The following is a 16967-nucleotide window of genomic DNA, read 5'->3' on the forward strand; positions in this document are numbered from 1 at the left end:
AAATTCTGTGAAATCTGCTGGATTTTGTTTGATTTTTTCCTGAATGTTCTTAAAAAAACAATTTTTTTAACATTTCTTTTTTCCATCAAAAATTATTCAAAAATTTCCCCCAAAATTTTGAAAATGTGGAAGCTTTCACTGTGAAAATATACTTTTTTTTCCACCTTTTCAAACTTTTAAACGAGTCAATTTGACCTGCAGGACGACACGAGGGTTAAAACAAGATAATTTCAAGATTGTTTGACTTAACAAGATATTTAAGATGCGTTGTCTTAAAACAAGTCCCTCCATCTTGCTGAAATGTCGCTTAAGTGAATTTATCTTAAATCGAGTTGGATGAGACATTTAGACTAAAAATAAGACAAATATACTTGGTAAGATTTTGAGTTTTTTCAGTGTATAGCTTTTAGATTTTAAAGTTGGGAATAGCTTTCTAACGCTAAAGCATACTGTACAGTCATCTTTAAGTGTCCTTCCATACTGAAAAAAAAAGAGAAACATGGCAGCAAAGCTGTTCAAACTGGAACCACATGCATAAATTGTCTCCGAATAGGCCTGGTGATCTGGGACCAGTTTATCTCTAAAGTCAAAGTGAAGCTCATACTGCGAGGTCGTGTGATCTGACAGAAGTTCCCAGGTCAGCCCGGCCATCCTTAGGGGCTTTCTGTACACAGACCCCGACTTGCAACAAAGATGGCTCCCCACAGTGAGGCTCGGAGATTTACTCATCTCATCTGCTTTTCCTGCAAACTGTAGCAGCCGAATGGGTCCCCGAGGAATCAGATGTACACAAATCAAGTCATGTGCTGGAGTCTATTACGGGCACAGTGCATAGTGGAAGCTAAAACTGGAACAGTCAGGAGCATCAATCAGCAAGTAACCGTAGCTGATGAAATGACGAGGCACAATGTAAGTTCTAAAAGCAGCAAACGCCACTAATGTGGAGCTTTTGTCGTTTGCGGTTTCACGACACCAAAGTCGGACGTCTTTCAGCTGCAGTGATTCAGCGAGAGACACTTCAATCATCGGCGGCATGTGTGTTGAATCAGGCTCATATTAAACGGAAAAATGAAACTTAAAGCTGGAACAAGTCATTTTCAGGCACTTGATTTTGTAAAGAAAACATAAATAACCCTTCAAGAGCGGTCCAGAGTGGATTGGACGTGGAGGGAGCGAAGCAGAAATTCAGCAAATGTTTTGTATATATATTTTTTGAAAAAAACACTTTAGTGCAATTTCCACACCGAGTTAAATGAGCTCTGTTTCTCATTCTCATCCCGCACGCACTTCAGGCACCAACTTGCATGTGGAGGCACTGAGACAGATACAAAACGGTCACACAATGATTCACTGGCACGCCGGCAGAGGCCTCGAGAATCAGTCCAGCCTAATTGCCACGTTAGATCATCATCCAACATGACCTGGAACAGAGCATGACTGAGTGCAGCGGTTTGGTTTGTGTGGTGTTAGTCCTTCATTGTGTGTACAGTAACAGTCATGAGTATCAACATTCAGAGTTAATCTGACAGCAGCGAAAAACGATGCAGCCAATCACGATCAATGAGATCCAGCTGAATTACAAAACACGGGATAAATGTGTGACTGAGAAGACCTACCAGAAAGCCAATAGCTTTAATTTTAAAAATGTAAATTTAAACCACCGACCAGCAGAGACGGTACGATTTGAAGTTGTGTTTGTGTCCATTTCATGTTTTCTTTTAGCTCGGTTTTTGGTCTCGACCAACTCCTGGGGAAAATATCCGTCAAATCCTCCAGTATGTTCACCAGCTTGCCGGCAACTCTTTTAGTCCGCGGTTTGATGCTGTGTGTGCAGCTGGAAACAAGGCTGATCTATAACTGTTGCGAGCCATAAAACCAAAACAATGAGATGAATGAAGCTAAAACGGGAGAACAGCTGCAGATGTGAAGTGGGTGCATCACTACAAAGGATCCCTCTGATGCTCAAGATTGTCATCTGATAAAAAATGCTTCAAGCGCAGCTTTAAATTGCATATATTGATTTAACAGACCGTCACTGCTGGTTACTTATTGCAGTAGCAAGACAGTTCAGTTCTCTGCACAACTGTAAAAAAGATGACAACTATTTACCAGTTACTGTGCATTAATGTACTTTTGTATCTACTAATGGAGTCCATGACCTTACTGGAGCCCAGCAGGAGGCAGGAGCGCTGGCAGACATGTCAGCCTGGCCAGGTAGGAGGCTGTAGACAGACATTATAAATCAGTCCTTTGCCACTGGGCGGTCAAACAAGATGGCCGATGGCTCTGTGGGGGCTAAGATGGCTACCCGGGCTCAGATGACTAAAAAATGACTCCAGCAGAAACACATGCACTTTTAATGCCCATATTTCCTACTTCTTTCGGGGAGCAGTGGGTGGATTCTGGGGCTGGAGAAGGTAAAAAGTTAAATTTATGGTGCTGTTAATCCCCCTGTTACATGGACGCAGGCAGTGAAAAAAACTGCTGGAATGGTTACACTGCCTGAGTTATACTAGTACTTAAAAGAATGTAATCCATTCAGTATGGCTTCTGTCACCCGATTCTGCTATTAGAATAGGATGCCGACTGTTAGCCTGTCATCTAACCTCTGACTCCAGACCCCCATAAATTCACAGCGCATACATTCTCTCTGCTTCTCAGCCTTACTGTCTCTTTCTCGGCGTACGCTGCAGGCCAGCACAAACACTTATTTATCCTGGAGTCATACTGTGCTGAGGCTCCGAGGGCTGAGAAGATTGATTCTGGTATGTGTACACTAAATACTTTTGGAGTCTCAGACCGGGAGGGTGGAGCTACGAGGACGAGACTCTCACAGCCTCACTCCAAGATGTTAGGATTTTCTTAATGCCATCTGACATTGCTGGAATTTACAACAGCAGCAGAGAGCTGACGAGGCTGGCAGTGGCCTGCAATATTCCCCAGGAAAACTCCAAAGCTCAAAAAGTATCGAAAAACATCGTTAGTTTCTCTTAAAGACACAATAAAGTACTCCGACACATTGAAACTAAACACGAGCTACTTTCTCAGCGATGGTAATGCGCTCCATCAGTGCTCCAGTATATTTGTGCTTTTGTGCAGCAGTGGGCTGGTTGGCAGGTTGGGAGCCTGGGCACCGGAGCTCTCTTAATGGGAAACAGGCGTGCGGCTGTCTGTCAGAGCTAGCTTACATTTCCCAGGCCAAACCGGAAACAAAGGGTCGGGAAACCAAAGGCAGTAGCCGCTATCTTGTGTCACTCCAGCCACGAGGGAGGAAATGTGGGAAATGGGGAATGTGTCGTCCTGCGCTGGAGGGTAGTTAATGGTGTTGATGCCCAGGACTGACCACTCCTCTGGAATGTTCTCCACCACACCAATTCGACCTGACAACAGAGCTGTGGATCAAAAGAAGCGTTTCCTCTGGTGTGTGTGGGCGGAGGGAAAGAGAGATGTGAAGCCGTAGTTTGTCCCGAGGCACGCTGACCTTTACCTCGCTCAGATCTCAGACCCAAACCGAGCCTTTAATCAGTGTGAGGACTTTCTGGGCTGATGTGGTGCAGACATACATGTGCAAGTGCACTCGCATATGCACGCTCACGCACCTTGATGCTGTCTTCCACCTCCATGTGTCCCAGCAGTTTTCCGTTGACGCTGAAGAGACAGAACTGTCCCTTGTCGTAGTAGATCATGCAGTGGCCCTCGGAGGACGACTGGATGAGGCGGGGCCGCAGGCAGCGCTCGGGGCCCTCCAGGGTCCGCAGCAGGTCCCCATTCATGGAATGGATCAGACAAGGACCCTCTGTGCACACAAGACAACAAATTAGAGCTTTTATGTAAAACATTAATTCACATGTTAGAATTCTGACTTCTATTTATTTGTTCAATAAGCTTTGGTGAAGTAACACACACTGTGGCACACACAGATTTTTTTCCTTTATTCCTGTAAAAAACTGTCTTGCAGGTCTTATTTAAACAGTCAACCATCATACAAATGAGTCATATATTCAGTTATATGTATAAAACACTGTGCATATCATGTAGCTTATGTTAAGTTTTTCTTTTCCTTTTGTGGTTGGAAACAGATATACTCTATGGTCACTTTAACAGGGATGAGTGCACATTAACTCTGCAGTAACATCTATACCTGCAAAGTCCACATTCTGCTCAATTACACGTTTATTAAATATTAGATTACAACAGCAGAAAGTACCAACAAACCCAATAAAAGGGTTTGATGCAAATCAACTGTCCTCTGTCCATTTTTGTGTATCTGTTATTTGTCTTGACCTTTCACCTCTGTCTAGTCTCTATTTAATATTCTGTAAAGTCTAATAATAACTACTGAAAGCATACGTGTATATTTTGGTCACACTGACAGAAACTTAGTAGTCTTACCTTTGCATCCGCTGATGATGAGGCCCAACTCGGCACACACACTTGCACAAGTCACCTCGCAGTCGTGGCCCGTCAGGATGGCCCTTGGTGTGGTAAACACTGCTGGGACAAAACAAAGAGCTGTTTATTACTGTATGAAGTTCTGCTTTTTGGTCACTAGAGGGAGTACGGGTCCAAAAAATCCTCACAAACTGGTGTATTCAAAGTCAATGCTGGAGATAGATGGTGGAGACTTCCAACTATTAAAATGAATTATGAACAAAGCAAAAGAAAATGCAAGAAAGCTGTTCATTTGCAGCTCAAATGATGCTGTGCATTATATTTTAAATGTACATTTTATGCACGGCAGCTCGTTGTCTTTAAGCCTGTTGTCCTGCACACACATTTCTCCCCCTTTCATTCTCCCTTTCTAGCACTTGTCACCGACAGCCTCCTCCAATGTTTAAAAACCTTTTCCCCCCCCCGACTGCTTTCACTGGATCCAGATGTTTCTGCGTTAGACGGGGAGAGAAAGCGAGCCAGAGCCAGTGAGAGCAAAGTTATGGTCCAAGGCATGAAGTTTGTGTGATTTTGTTTTGGTTTGAGCTGTCAGGGTGAGCGACAAAACAAAATCGGCTGTTACTTCTCCATCTGTCTTTTCTGTCTGTGAGCATGCACACACACAAAAACACAGACAAACAAGCGTACATGCACACTTACAGGAAGTTACAACTTTTATGCGTTATTACATACTGTTAGTGTTTAACAAATGCAGACGGATTAATGACTGACAGATGCTGTAATTGAATATTTGCTCAGAGTGTCAGCAGTGTGTGTCTATAAGTTTTTGGAGTTTGAAGTTCAGCACTGAGTCTTATCTTTAAACCTCGTCTTTTTCTGTTAGAGCTCAAGTTTGTCTCAAAAGGAGAAACTATAGCAACGACACTCATACATGTTAAAATACCTAATGATGCAGTTTTTCTTCAAATACTGAAGCATCATCACCAAATGGCTCCAGAGCGATGTAATGAATTGAAATAATCTCAAATATAAACAACTCTTTACAGTACCCATCTGTGATATCTAATACTTCACATGATAGTTTTTAGCGCTGCTGAACCAGAAGTGTCTTGCTGACTCAATGCAGTTTCTCTCTTTAATTTAATTATGTGACATAAAACTCAATACAGGTCCTCTAATAAGACAGGTTCTTTTTCCCCTCAAAAGCCACAGCTACTGTTAAACCTTAATTAGATTTAGCAGAGAGCCTCTATACAGGCCGTACTGCTCACTAAACTCCCTTGTAAAAAGGCAAACAAGAGGGCAAACGAAATATCAGCAATGTTTCAAATCAATAAAACAATCAAATCCATATGTACAAGACAGAAAATGTCACAAATACAATGTCCTATTTAAATAAAAACATGGATTATAGAGAGTGCAAGTGTGGTGACGAAAATGGTGATGTACTAGAATATGAGAAGATTAATAGAATAATCAGGATCATTTACTTGAGCTTGTCAGTGTTTTTTAATATTAGTCATCAGCTGTCACTGTCCACTGTGCAAATACGTACCAGCCGCCCAAACTTTGCTCACATAAGGCCAGCAGCCTAAACATCTACATTTCATTCAGTGAACTGGTTAACAGCCTCAATGTCACTAAAAGCAAACATCTGACGGTGAGTTAAAGCACGATGTTGGAGTTTGGTCGGTGAAGATCAATAAAACCGATATACTGACGTATCAGTTGACATTTCCAAGCCGCTACCTGCCGTTTGGTTTAAATTAGGACCACATCTGATTACAATCTTATATCTGTATGTGACTAGAGCTGGGACGCTGAGGAGGGGATCAGCTATCTGTGTGTCAGTGTGGGTAAGGGGTGTGTGTGTGTGTGTGTGTGTGTGGGGGGGGGGGGGGGGGGGGGTGTCAGGTGCTGGCTATACTTGTGGGGACCAAATGTCCCCACAACTGTAGAAAAACTGAAAACAATGTCACTTGTGGGGACCTCGTTTCGGTCCCCACAAGTTCAAACTGTGTTTTCTTGACCATGTTGTTGTTACTGAAAAAAGTAAAAGTGCAAAAACGTTTCTTTAGGGTTAGGGTAAGGGTTAGGGGTTAGATATGAATGGGAGCCAATGGTATGTCCCCACAATGATAGAAAGACATAGTATGTGTGTGTGTGTGTGTGTGTACGTGTGTGTGTGTGTGTATACTAGCATTATTCATGCTGGAAGGACAAAAAATCTTTTTCCACAGTCACATTCTGTTGACCTGCCCCCATTTTGGGAATAAAAATAACACACATCATTACATTTTTGTGTGAAGACTCGGTTTAAGGTCAGGGTAAAGTCTGGTTTGTGGTTTGATAACTAGAGCTTATTGTCAGGTTAAGTTGGTTCAATGCAATATTGTCTGTAGTGACAGAAACACATATGTAATACACAAAGCTTTCATTTCCTTTTAGCGAAATACGAAACATGAGAAAAACAATGAGCTGGATATTTATCAATGGGAATTTATTTAAATATGAAGTTATTTATATCTTTTGTTGCTCAAACTTGTTGGATTTCAAGTTTCTAAACTTCAACAAATGTGAATAATTTGGATTTGATAATAAGATAAACCAGGGAATGAAGTGTCACTGAACACAAAACTGCATTTAACTGCCAGTTAATTAGGAACACCAACCTAAAAGTGATGCAAAAGCCCTGAAAGAAATCCTGTGTTCATGGAAGATCGAATGTTCAGTCGATGTTCAATGAAAAAGTTACGTCAACTAGAAGGTCACTTTGGCAGCTGTAGTTTAAGATATTTTTATATCGTCCCAGAGGGGAAATTTGTCTCGGACACAAATGCTGCAAATGTACGCAGCACAGATCAGACACAAACAGTAATTAATTGTCCCTGTAGTATATAAACTACACAGGGATCTGTGATCAGTAAGCAGCAGAGAAAACTAAAGAATTATAAAACATAGTAAACTGGACGTGAAAAACATGCAATGTTGACGAGTAAGTAAAATATATAAATTTAAAAGAAAACAACTACATACACAACTGAGGTGAAAGAGCATAATTAAAGGAAGTAAAACAATAAAAAGGTCAAAACCTCATGTGTAAAGGAGACATATCCATATATTAGATATTCCAAATAGATGAAATTAATTAAACAGCATTACACTCGTCAGTCAGAATCATAGGGTTACAATGAACTTTTATATAATTGCGTTTACTAGCTCTATAAAATCCTTCAGGGGGTAACAGGTCATACTCAGGGTAACTAATATGTGATTTTGCGCTCTGTGTGTTTGCCTGATTCCAGTTTTCTCATAGACAGAGTGAAGAGACAAATATTATTTTTAACTGCTTTTTTTCCATCGTGTTGTTGACTCCAGACTGTAACTGCAGAATATGTTGTCCACTTTAACTTACTGTTAGTGTGTCTGCTTAAATACCTGTGAAAATCCGAACTGATTGGTCCTTTGGCTACCTTAGGTGAAGTGTCTCTTTTGGTGTGCTGACTATGACACCATCAGTGAAATCCCTCTGATGCACTGAGGTGCAGTCATTACTGCAGAGTCAATACAATCATATTAAAGGAGAATTTGATGAAGCAAAGGTGAACTCAAGCAGCCTTAAAATACTCCTAGGCTGATATTTTTTTGGCCTTAAACTTAATTGTTAAAAAGAAATCAAACCAGGTGTATTTGGCCTCATTAGTTTCAACTAGATGTACTTAAAAAACTGGCAACTGATTTTATATGAGTGTAGCACGTCGACAGTAAATATGTTGATGCTAATAGGAATTCTGTGTGTAAAAGAACAATTTACACAGAGACCAAACAAATTTGGAGATATTTTCAAAGATTGTTTAACAATAAAAGAAAAAAAAACTTTAATCCATTTCAAACAACCAAAAAATAGCAATGAAACTTTTGTCACACTTTCGACTATGCAGCCAGCAGATGGCATTAGCGTCTGTGAAATCGTCTGTGTCTGCAGCCGGAACAAAGTGTGCGTGGGTCAGTGTGTTCATGTGCACATCAGCCATTTATATGCATTTGTGTCAAGCTTATGAAGTGTGCGGGATGTCCACAGCACATTATGCATGAAAAGGAATGTGTGTGTGTTTGTGTGTGCTCTCATTCAAGTGTATGTGTGGACTGTAGCTTTAAAGTGTCTCAGTGTTTGGAAGAGGAATAAAGGAAAGTCTGCTGTCTTTTGTGGAGTGTGTGTGTGTGTGTGTGTGTGTGTGTGTGTGTGTGTGTGTGTGTGTGTGTGTGTGTGTGTGTGTGTGTGTGTGTGTGTGTGTGCAGCAGAACTTCATGTCTGGAGGAGCCTCCTGCGGTCTGGGGCAATGGAGCATCACATTGTGGTGGTGAGGGGTTGGGATGACGACTGCTTTTGTCTGCTCGTCTAGCTTCAGCATGGTGGCTGCGCCGAGGTTAGACTGACACACATGTTTACGAGGACATGCACAGCACCGGCATGGGAACGCAGGGTTACATACTTCATTAAAAAATAAAATAAATTCTGTAAATAAATCAAAATAAGTTTTGTTTATGAAAATATGCAGTTACATTGTTAAGCTGTCAAGAATGGTATGATGTCATTATTTGTGTCACATACTAAACATTCACACTGTCACTAGTTAACAACAATTTCACGGCTGTGACAGTGATTACAATCAGGGTCTGAAGGAGGCACAGTGCTGCTGAAACATCAGTGAATAAAATAAAAGCATTCATTCTACTGTCTCGATATAAAAAGTTTAAAATTCACTATGAATGAACTGGAAGAAAAAAGAAAATTGTGTGTATGAGCTAAGTGGCAGTGCTCCATATCAAAAACCAGTGTGGCTTATTAACCAAATCACAATTTGTCATAAATTTCATCCCATTTGTAATAGATCACTTAACAACATGTAGGCCAATCTAAGCCGGCCAAATTAGCACTAAGGAGGCTAAAGACTGAGCAATGTGTGTGCGATGCTTTGATCAGGGCTAACGCCATATGTTATGGGAACGTACGGGAGGCCCATGACATTTTTCACTTTTATCGACTAGCGTGACCCCGCGGCTCTCGGATGGTGGTGAACTTTCATGTGCTGGCCGACGACCCCCAGCATCACATTTAACGTCTCTAAGTGGCCCTCACTTTCACTCACATTAAAGACAGATTCTCTCACACACACACGATATCTGGCCTCACGGAAACACACTCACACACATTATTGAAAGCTGCTCCTGGTGCGAAATCCAATCTGTATGCAGGAGGCCTGGCCTGGTCAGACGAAACTAGTTGTAACCTTACAGAGGGAAGCCGTAAATCACACAGTCACAACTGTCTGGGAGAGTGAGCACTCACCGAATACGTGTGTGTGTGTGTGTGTGTGTGTGTGTGTGTGTGTGTGTGTGTGTGTGTGTGTGTGTGTGTGTGTGTGTGTGTGTGTGTGTGTGTGTGTGTGTGTGTGTGCACTGACATCAGGCTGGTTTGCCTGCTGTGTACTCACTGCCTGGACTCTCTCCGATGCTGCTGTGCTTTCCGTTCCAGTACCACAGCAGCAGGGTGGCATCTCTGGAGCCTGACAGGACGTAGCAGTCTCCTCCGATGTACGACTCAGAGCGAGCCAGACACGTCACCACGTCACGGTGCCCAAACACGATCTGTGTCAGTTTGCCTGCAAAAGCACACAAATACACAAGCAATCAATATTTATTCATCTAAACACAACAAAGAAATCATGTACTTAATAATAGATTAAAAGATTTGAACAGTAAGGAACACATGATTTCATGCTGCACTTTAATAACGACAATAGTGTATGAATTTATGGTTAGATGAAGGTCCTTTGAACTCCCCTACGTGTGCTTGTTGATCATCCGTCTGCTTGGCTAGCTGATCCACACAACATCAGACTTCTGCTAATTCCCAGACAAGAATAAATATTTGCTTCAACTTTGTGTGTGTGCCGGTGCACGTGCAGTGCGCTCCATGTGTATATATAAAGAGGCTAATTGCTGTCAGATTTCCAGACCACAGCTCCACTGTCTAGCTGTCTAATACTCATTACGCTCTTCATAATGTGACCTCTGCAGTCAAACAGTGGATAGTTTGCAGCACATGACATTTCTGTCTGGCTGTCAAAATCACTGTCCACCGGATAATTAAGCTGTATCTCCCTGAAACGATGAGGATTATTATGAACCCGGGCGGGTCACTGACTAAACTTCCAAAGAACTGAGACATCAAAGATGTAAAATGTTTGACATTTTTATAAACACTGAATATAAGTAACGATGGCTGCTGCAATAATGGCTACCATGCACCTCATACTGAACACACTTTCCTGCTCACACACACACACATGCACACAGACAAATTAAATTGGAGGTGTGTGTGTGTGCATGCCAGCGTACGAGGCCGTGTGTTTTGTGCACGTGTACCAATCAAGTCTAGTAATTGATAAAACCCCTCAGTTCTTTAACCTGGGGGATTTAGGGACCTTGGTGGCAGCTGTTGAGCGCATGCGATTAAACTGTGTTCACGTTCCAGTCGTACACCCTGGTGGCAGTCACACAATAGAGCTATCTCTGCGCTCGCATCCCTCCTTCCCTCCCTCCTCCATTAAAGACAGGGAGGGCCTGGCCTGCAGAAATTGAATCAGACTCCGTTGTATAGATGTGTGTAGTATTCTGAATGGGGCTGAGGGGGACGCGCTGAGGAGCAGAGCACAGAGATGAAGCCTCAGACAGTTTCATTTAGGACCCCTGACCTGATGGCATTTTTGTGTGTGTGTGTCCGAGAGTGTGTGCATGTGTGTGAAACAATGTCTGCATTGGATATGTGCATGCAAGTACCGTATCAGTGGTATTCAGGCAAACACAATGCCACTGTGAGAAACTGCATGGTGCTGTGTATTTAAGTTAGCTGAATATTTCAAGATGTACATGGTATGAGTGCAGTAAACATTTATGCAATAGATTCCTCCCATCATGTACAATTACTGCTCAGAAAGGAGATCACACTGAACTCCACTAAGTCAAAACAATAATCTGGAAATAGAGTTTTGTGCTCCAGCTGAAAGAGTCTTTAATAAATGATACAGGTCGGTGGTATTTTAGGGTTATTAGACTACTATGAACTGCTGACCGCACACATGCTTTGAACGGGCAAAAAAAAAAGGAGAAAATAAAGTGAGTCCTCATGTGGCAAATAACTACGCAAATTTATAACAATTTCAATAGCGGGACAGCTGGAACAACAACGATACAATACAGCAACTGTGCAGGAAAACACTGTCAGTGGCAAAACAAGAAGGCTCTTTATCGTCTTGTTTATTGAACTAATAATATAAGATACTTTAATTCTGAGGGCTAATAGCAGCTGCAATGTTCATTACATACTTCAAGACTGTGGGACCAAAACAAAACAAAACACAAACTCTCTCTTTCTCTGGGAGTGAAGCTAGAGGGAGAAGTATGTCCTGAGGATGGTGCTAGAGGAAAGCCAGTGGAGGTTTATTATTTTTAAAAAGGTTAATTGTATGGCTTAATAGCTTCTTGATGGCTGTGAACTTTCACAGATTTATTTTCTCTTCGAACCAAAAAAAAAAAAGGCCACACCATTGCAAGATAGCATGCAAGAGGTACAATTAGGCATTTGTTTAGACACAAAAACATCCCAGTGACGGTTTGGTGTGAAAAGTTCAGTGGGAGAGAAACTACCCAAATGATATAGTGATAATTATACAGCTGAATTGTTTTGACCAAGTTAGCTATGTAGCAACAAAACCAAAAAGTGGGAGCATAAGAATAGGATTTTACGTGTAGGACAGAAATGATGGAATATGTTTCTAAACTGTGTCCCCAAGCAGCTGCTAAAAAAAACATCCTGAATGTCGGAGAACCTTGGAGTCCGTTTATGTTATTTATTCATAAAATTGCAACTTCACTTAAGACAGATGCACAACAAGTGATCCTGATTCAATATAATGGGTGACACAACACCTGAGTCAGTGGAGTAGACCCGGAAGCTCTTGTCCCAGAAGCCGCACAGAAGGATGAAGCGGTTGTCGGCTGTGATCACAAAACACTGTGAGCTGATCTGAATGCTCTGATCCAGCAGGTCTGAGATCTGTCGGCGATGACTGCCCACGTTGCTGGCTGGAGAGGAGATTAAAAAAATATACATATAGAGTGAAATACAATATTACATTTCGAAAATGTACAGACGAGTGTAAAATCTGCAGCGTGATCCAACAAGCAGTGCACTGTTTATATATCGGCCATTTTCTGCCAAAGAGCTCACACTTGGATGCATCTCCACCGAGGTTTCAGCGCACACTGCGAAGAAGATTTGTGAGAGAATATATAAAACATCCTGCAGGTCAAGTTTATACAGATTTCTGTGAGAGTCGAAGAGCTCAAGTAATGATAGCATGGAGATAGTCTTCACTAAATGTATACATCACTCCAGTGAGAACTCAACAAAATTATTGATATTCACTTTTGGATAAGACGTATCTTTTTTTTTTTTTACAAAGACATTTTTTCATTGTAAAGTGTTTCTGGTTTGACGGGGTCAAAACTGCTGCAGAACAGGTGTCAGAGAAGATACTCTAGCATGAGAAAGTCCAGTATATCTGCTACAACCAATATTTCAACCAATTTTTAACATTTCCCAAAGCCACAGATGGCTCAACACTCATCCTCAATTTACTGTGTTTAGTTCAGACTCCTCCTGGAATGCAAACAGTGCAAATATATTACTGACAAGAGCAAAAATCCCAGCTACCTCCCCCAAAACACACACACGCACTCCCACAAACACAAAAATATATCATTTACTCCATTATTTATGCTTTAGTGGTAGAAATGATGACAAATGTGAGATAAGAGTAAACAATGTCAAATTATAAAATAAATGGTAAAAGATTAAAAGGATAAAATTACTCTAAAAAGTGTGCAGTCAGTGATAACACACACTGACTAACGCATTTATAAAAACTTGCACAGAATGTGTAAATACTGATGCACGGCTAAGATTTCTTTTATTCCAGCAGTACAGAGGGTCACTGAAGGAAAAATAACGCACTGTGCGTGCAGATAAAGATGAATATCTGAGCCTCAACCCTGGTTATTTTCAGAAGTCAAGTGTTTGGGGGGGGGGGGAAAGGTGTGGAAACGGTCTGGTGAGACTGAGAGTGACCACAACATTTGGAGAGAAAGAACAGCCCCCCTTGCAGATGTGCATGAGATTGCAGGAGGCTGCAGGGACAGCGACGGAGGCGGGAGAAGATAGAAAGAAGTGGCTCGTCTCTCCCTGCTCCGCCAGTGCATCCCATATATCACTGCAGCTCGGCACTCTTCTCCTGCTCATCAACAAGTCGTGAAGGATGAGAGGCGCCCATATTGTCCTGACAGCCGTCCGCCGTGCATTCTCAATCACACATTATTACCACATTCATATTCATTTCCATTGACACGCGTCCTTTCCCTACGCTCAAATTAAACCAAAGAGGATGCAGAAAGGGAGGGAGGAAAGGGACGACGGAGAGGCAGAAAGAGGGGGAGTTGATGATGAAATGCCGGCCTAGGCCACAGCTCATTGCATTCCAATTTGCATGCAAATGGTTTAGTGTGAGAGCAGGGCCTATATCATGACGAGTGAACTGGGGCAGAGGCTGAGAAACAACTCTAATCTACTGTCCAGGGACACAGCTCTGCAGGCCGCCATGAGTCACCAAGATGCCGGCAGGATTCATAGACAAATCCACACAAAAACTCATTTCATGCATATATAAGCTCACGCTCTGTAAAGAATACACGTGTGTGGATTCTCCAGCAGCCATAAATGAGATCGTACCTATGAGAGGGTCAATTTCCACAGGAAGTTGGTACTGCTGGTCTTGCACCGTTGAGCCCTGATGACCTGACAGAGAGGAAGACAGATTGGATTAATATTGTAATTGTGTGGCCTTGTGAAGAAGATGCTGCCTTTGACTTCATTATAACACAATGAAAACTATAACCATAAAGTCACACTGTGACCTACTGGCCCAAGTGCTCTTCCTCGAATTAGACATCAATATGTCAAAAAGGCCATTGAGAATATGAAGGAGTGTAAAATGCATTTCTTTACCCAATCAATGCAACTAGAAGAAAAAAAAGCAATTGATTTTACACAAATACAACACACAGGAGAGACGAAAATCTCTGTATCTCTTGTTATTATTAAGTCATCATCATTATATTTTTTATTCCTTTTCTTCCTCATAGGATTGCAGTGAAACTCAGATGAAAAAAGGAAAAAGAAAAAATAAGAAAAAAGGGCAGTTCTAACACTTAAGAAGCCGACTTGAATCATTTATCTGCCAGAGCTGTCCATTAACTTGCTGCAAATCAAATTTACTTCTAAAAATACTCTTCAGTAACAATTTACCAATTAAAACATTTATTAATACAAAATGTTAATCGTTTATTTGTCACAACTTCTCTAGAGATCCAAAATAAAATGTGAATTAGCTGTGCAACAATGCGTCATTTTACTCCTGTAGCTTTCATTCTGAGATAAAGTGTGGATCTGCATGTGTTTATTAAATCTAAAAGCAAGTGAATCCAGTAAATCCCTGCAGTTACTGGGCTACTTCTGAGCACCACATATATTCTTTATAACCCCAGCTCACTAAACCAATTAGGCTAATCGGTCTGCTCTGTGATCCACATGGACGAGGTTGTATTCGACTGAAAAGCAATCAGTCTTTGTCCTCATAAACTCAGATATCAAATTTAATGTTTCTTCTAGGGCAGGATGGATGTTGAGTAAATAAGGTTTTGTGCAGTGAGCGGCTGATGTATGGAGGTGGACATGAGACCTAATGCTGGCTGCTACATGTGTCACATTTGATACTGCTATCTGGGAGACACAGTCAACTGTCTCCCAAATCAACGTCCATCCCATAGAGACGAGACGGGTCGATCCTCAGATAAATTAGACGCTAAAGTGTGGAGGAGAGACGAACAGAAGAAGAAAGAAATGATTTTGGGACGGCACAAAGATTCTGCATTGAAGAAAAAGGACATCACAGAGGGATTAAATCAGAGTTTAATTGATTTGTTTTTGTAATATAAAGACAATTCTTAAAAAAAATCTCACCTGTCAAGCCATGCCACTTGTTGACAGCGAAGAGGCGGTTGGCGGTGACGGTGATGATGGCGGGCGACGTCAGACCCGGCTGGGTATTCGCTGCTACGTGTGTCACGGGGGAGTTGGACGGGAACTTCAGCACCATGATAACATCCTGCTGCATCTGCTCCGTAAACATCAGCGGGGTCTGCAGGAGAAGATACTGTTCAGGGCCCCGGGACGGACAACAGGACGAAGGGAAGAGAAGGGGAGGGAAAGAGCCGAGATACGGCGCGACACACGACGAGCAAAAAGATGAAGGAAGCAGCGGTAGGTGGCAGAGAGGAAAACACAGAGGGACAGGGAGGAAACAGAAGGACAGAGACAGTTAGAAGCAGGACAGTCGTAAAGCAGCAGTACAGTCGTAAAGCAGCAGTACAGCCAAGCTAGGAAAGAGTTCAGTCTGAGATGGTATACAAGAGGTACGAGAGTGCTACTTAAATAACACTGCAGGAAAACCAGGGAAGGAAAACTGAGAGGAAACACTGATTTTGATTTTCAACACTGAAAAGAGACAATATTCTGTTTAAGTTCCCATCCACTCACAAATGTGTTTTAAATGGATATTTCACCTTCAACCTTTGGTCAAAGACACAGAGCAGTCAGTGAAGCAGAGGTCATCTTGTATTTGGTGGTTAAACTTAGACAAGAATGTTTGCCTGTCTATAGCCTCTGGTTTTGTTTTCGTTTTAAAATTAGGTAGTTTTAAGAATTCATCTCCATCTGCACAGTTTACTTTGCAATTTGCACAATACTTGTACATCTTGGATGCCATATTATATTCTGTATACAGACAGCACTCTGCTTTTATTTTTATACTTCTCTTTCTCAACTGCAGCTGCTGTGTCAAGTGATTTTCCCCTCTTGGGGCATGAATAAAGGTTCATCTTAATAACAAGGTAATTGTACTTTTCCGAGGCAACATCCATGTCAGGCACAAAATATTAATCCAAGCAGAGCAAAGAACAGTTTAGAACAATGATATGAGTCAGAAAGCATACACAGATATAAAGCGTCTTTAAGGTGTAAAATGTTTTGTATTTCTTTAAGTCCTTTTTCTGAGTCAGACTGTATCTGAGCATAATATTCATTATCAATTAATCAGATTATTTTGTTTTGTTCAATAAAATGTCACAAACAGAGAGGGAATATCCCATAAAACAAGCAATGTGTCACAGTCAGGAAGCTTAGATGTTTTGTCTAATCAAGTGCTGGAAACCCAAAGATAATTCATGTTATAAACCATAGAAATAAACTTATTCCAATATTTTACAAGCTGAAAATTGTGAATTTTCAGACATTTTAGTTTAATTAAACAAAAAACAGAAATACACTGACAACTGATTTTCAGAACTGTTATTCATTTGCTGACTAACTGATGAATCATTTAAGCTCTACTTCTGTG

At 41.4% G+C, this 16967-nt stretch overlaps 1 protein-coding gene across 1 annotated transcript in view; it reads right to left on the reverse strand.

The window, feature by feature from the left end:
• Nucleotides 1-16967, reverse strand: part of lrba (LPS responsive beige-like anchor protein) — a 204036-nt gene that overhangs the window by 5250 nt on the left and 181819 nt on the right. Inside the window, 6 exon segments of the mRNA XM_051945532.1 lie at nucleotides 3600-3796; nucleotides 4393-4494; nucleotides 9888-10055; nucleotides 12385-12540; nucleotides 14243-14308; nucleotides 15533-15725. Of these exon segments, the coding sequence (XP_051801492.1) occupies nucleotides 3600-3796; nucleotides 4393-4494; nucleotides 9888-10055; nucleotides 12385-12540; nucleotides 14243-14308; nucleotides 15533-15725 (882 nt within the window).

Source organism: Acanthochromis polyacanthus, chromosome 3 (genome assembly GCF_021347895.1).
Source record: "Acanthochromis polyacanthus isolate Apoly-LR-REF ecotype Palm Island chromosome 3, KAUST_Apoly_ChrSc, whole genome shotgun sequence".
In the NCBI taxonomy this organism is placed as follows: domain Eukaryota; kingdom Metazoa; phylum Chordata; class Actinopteri; family Pomacentridae; genus Acanthochromis; species Acanthochromis polyacanthus.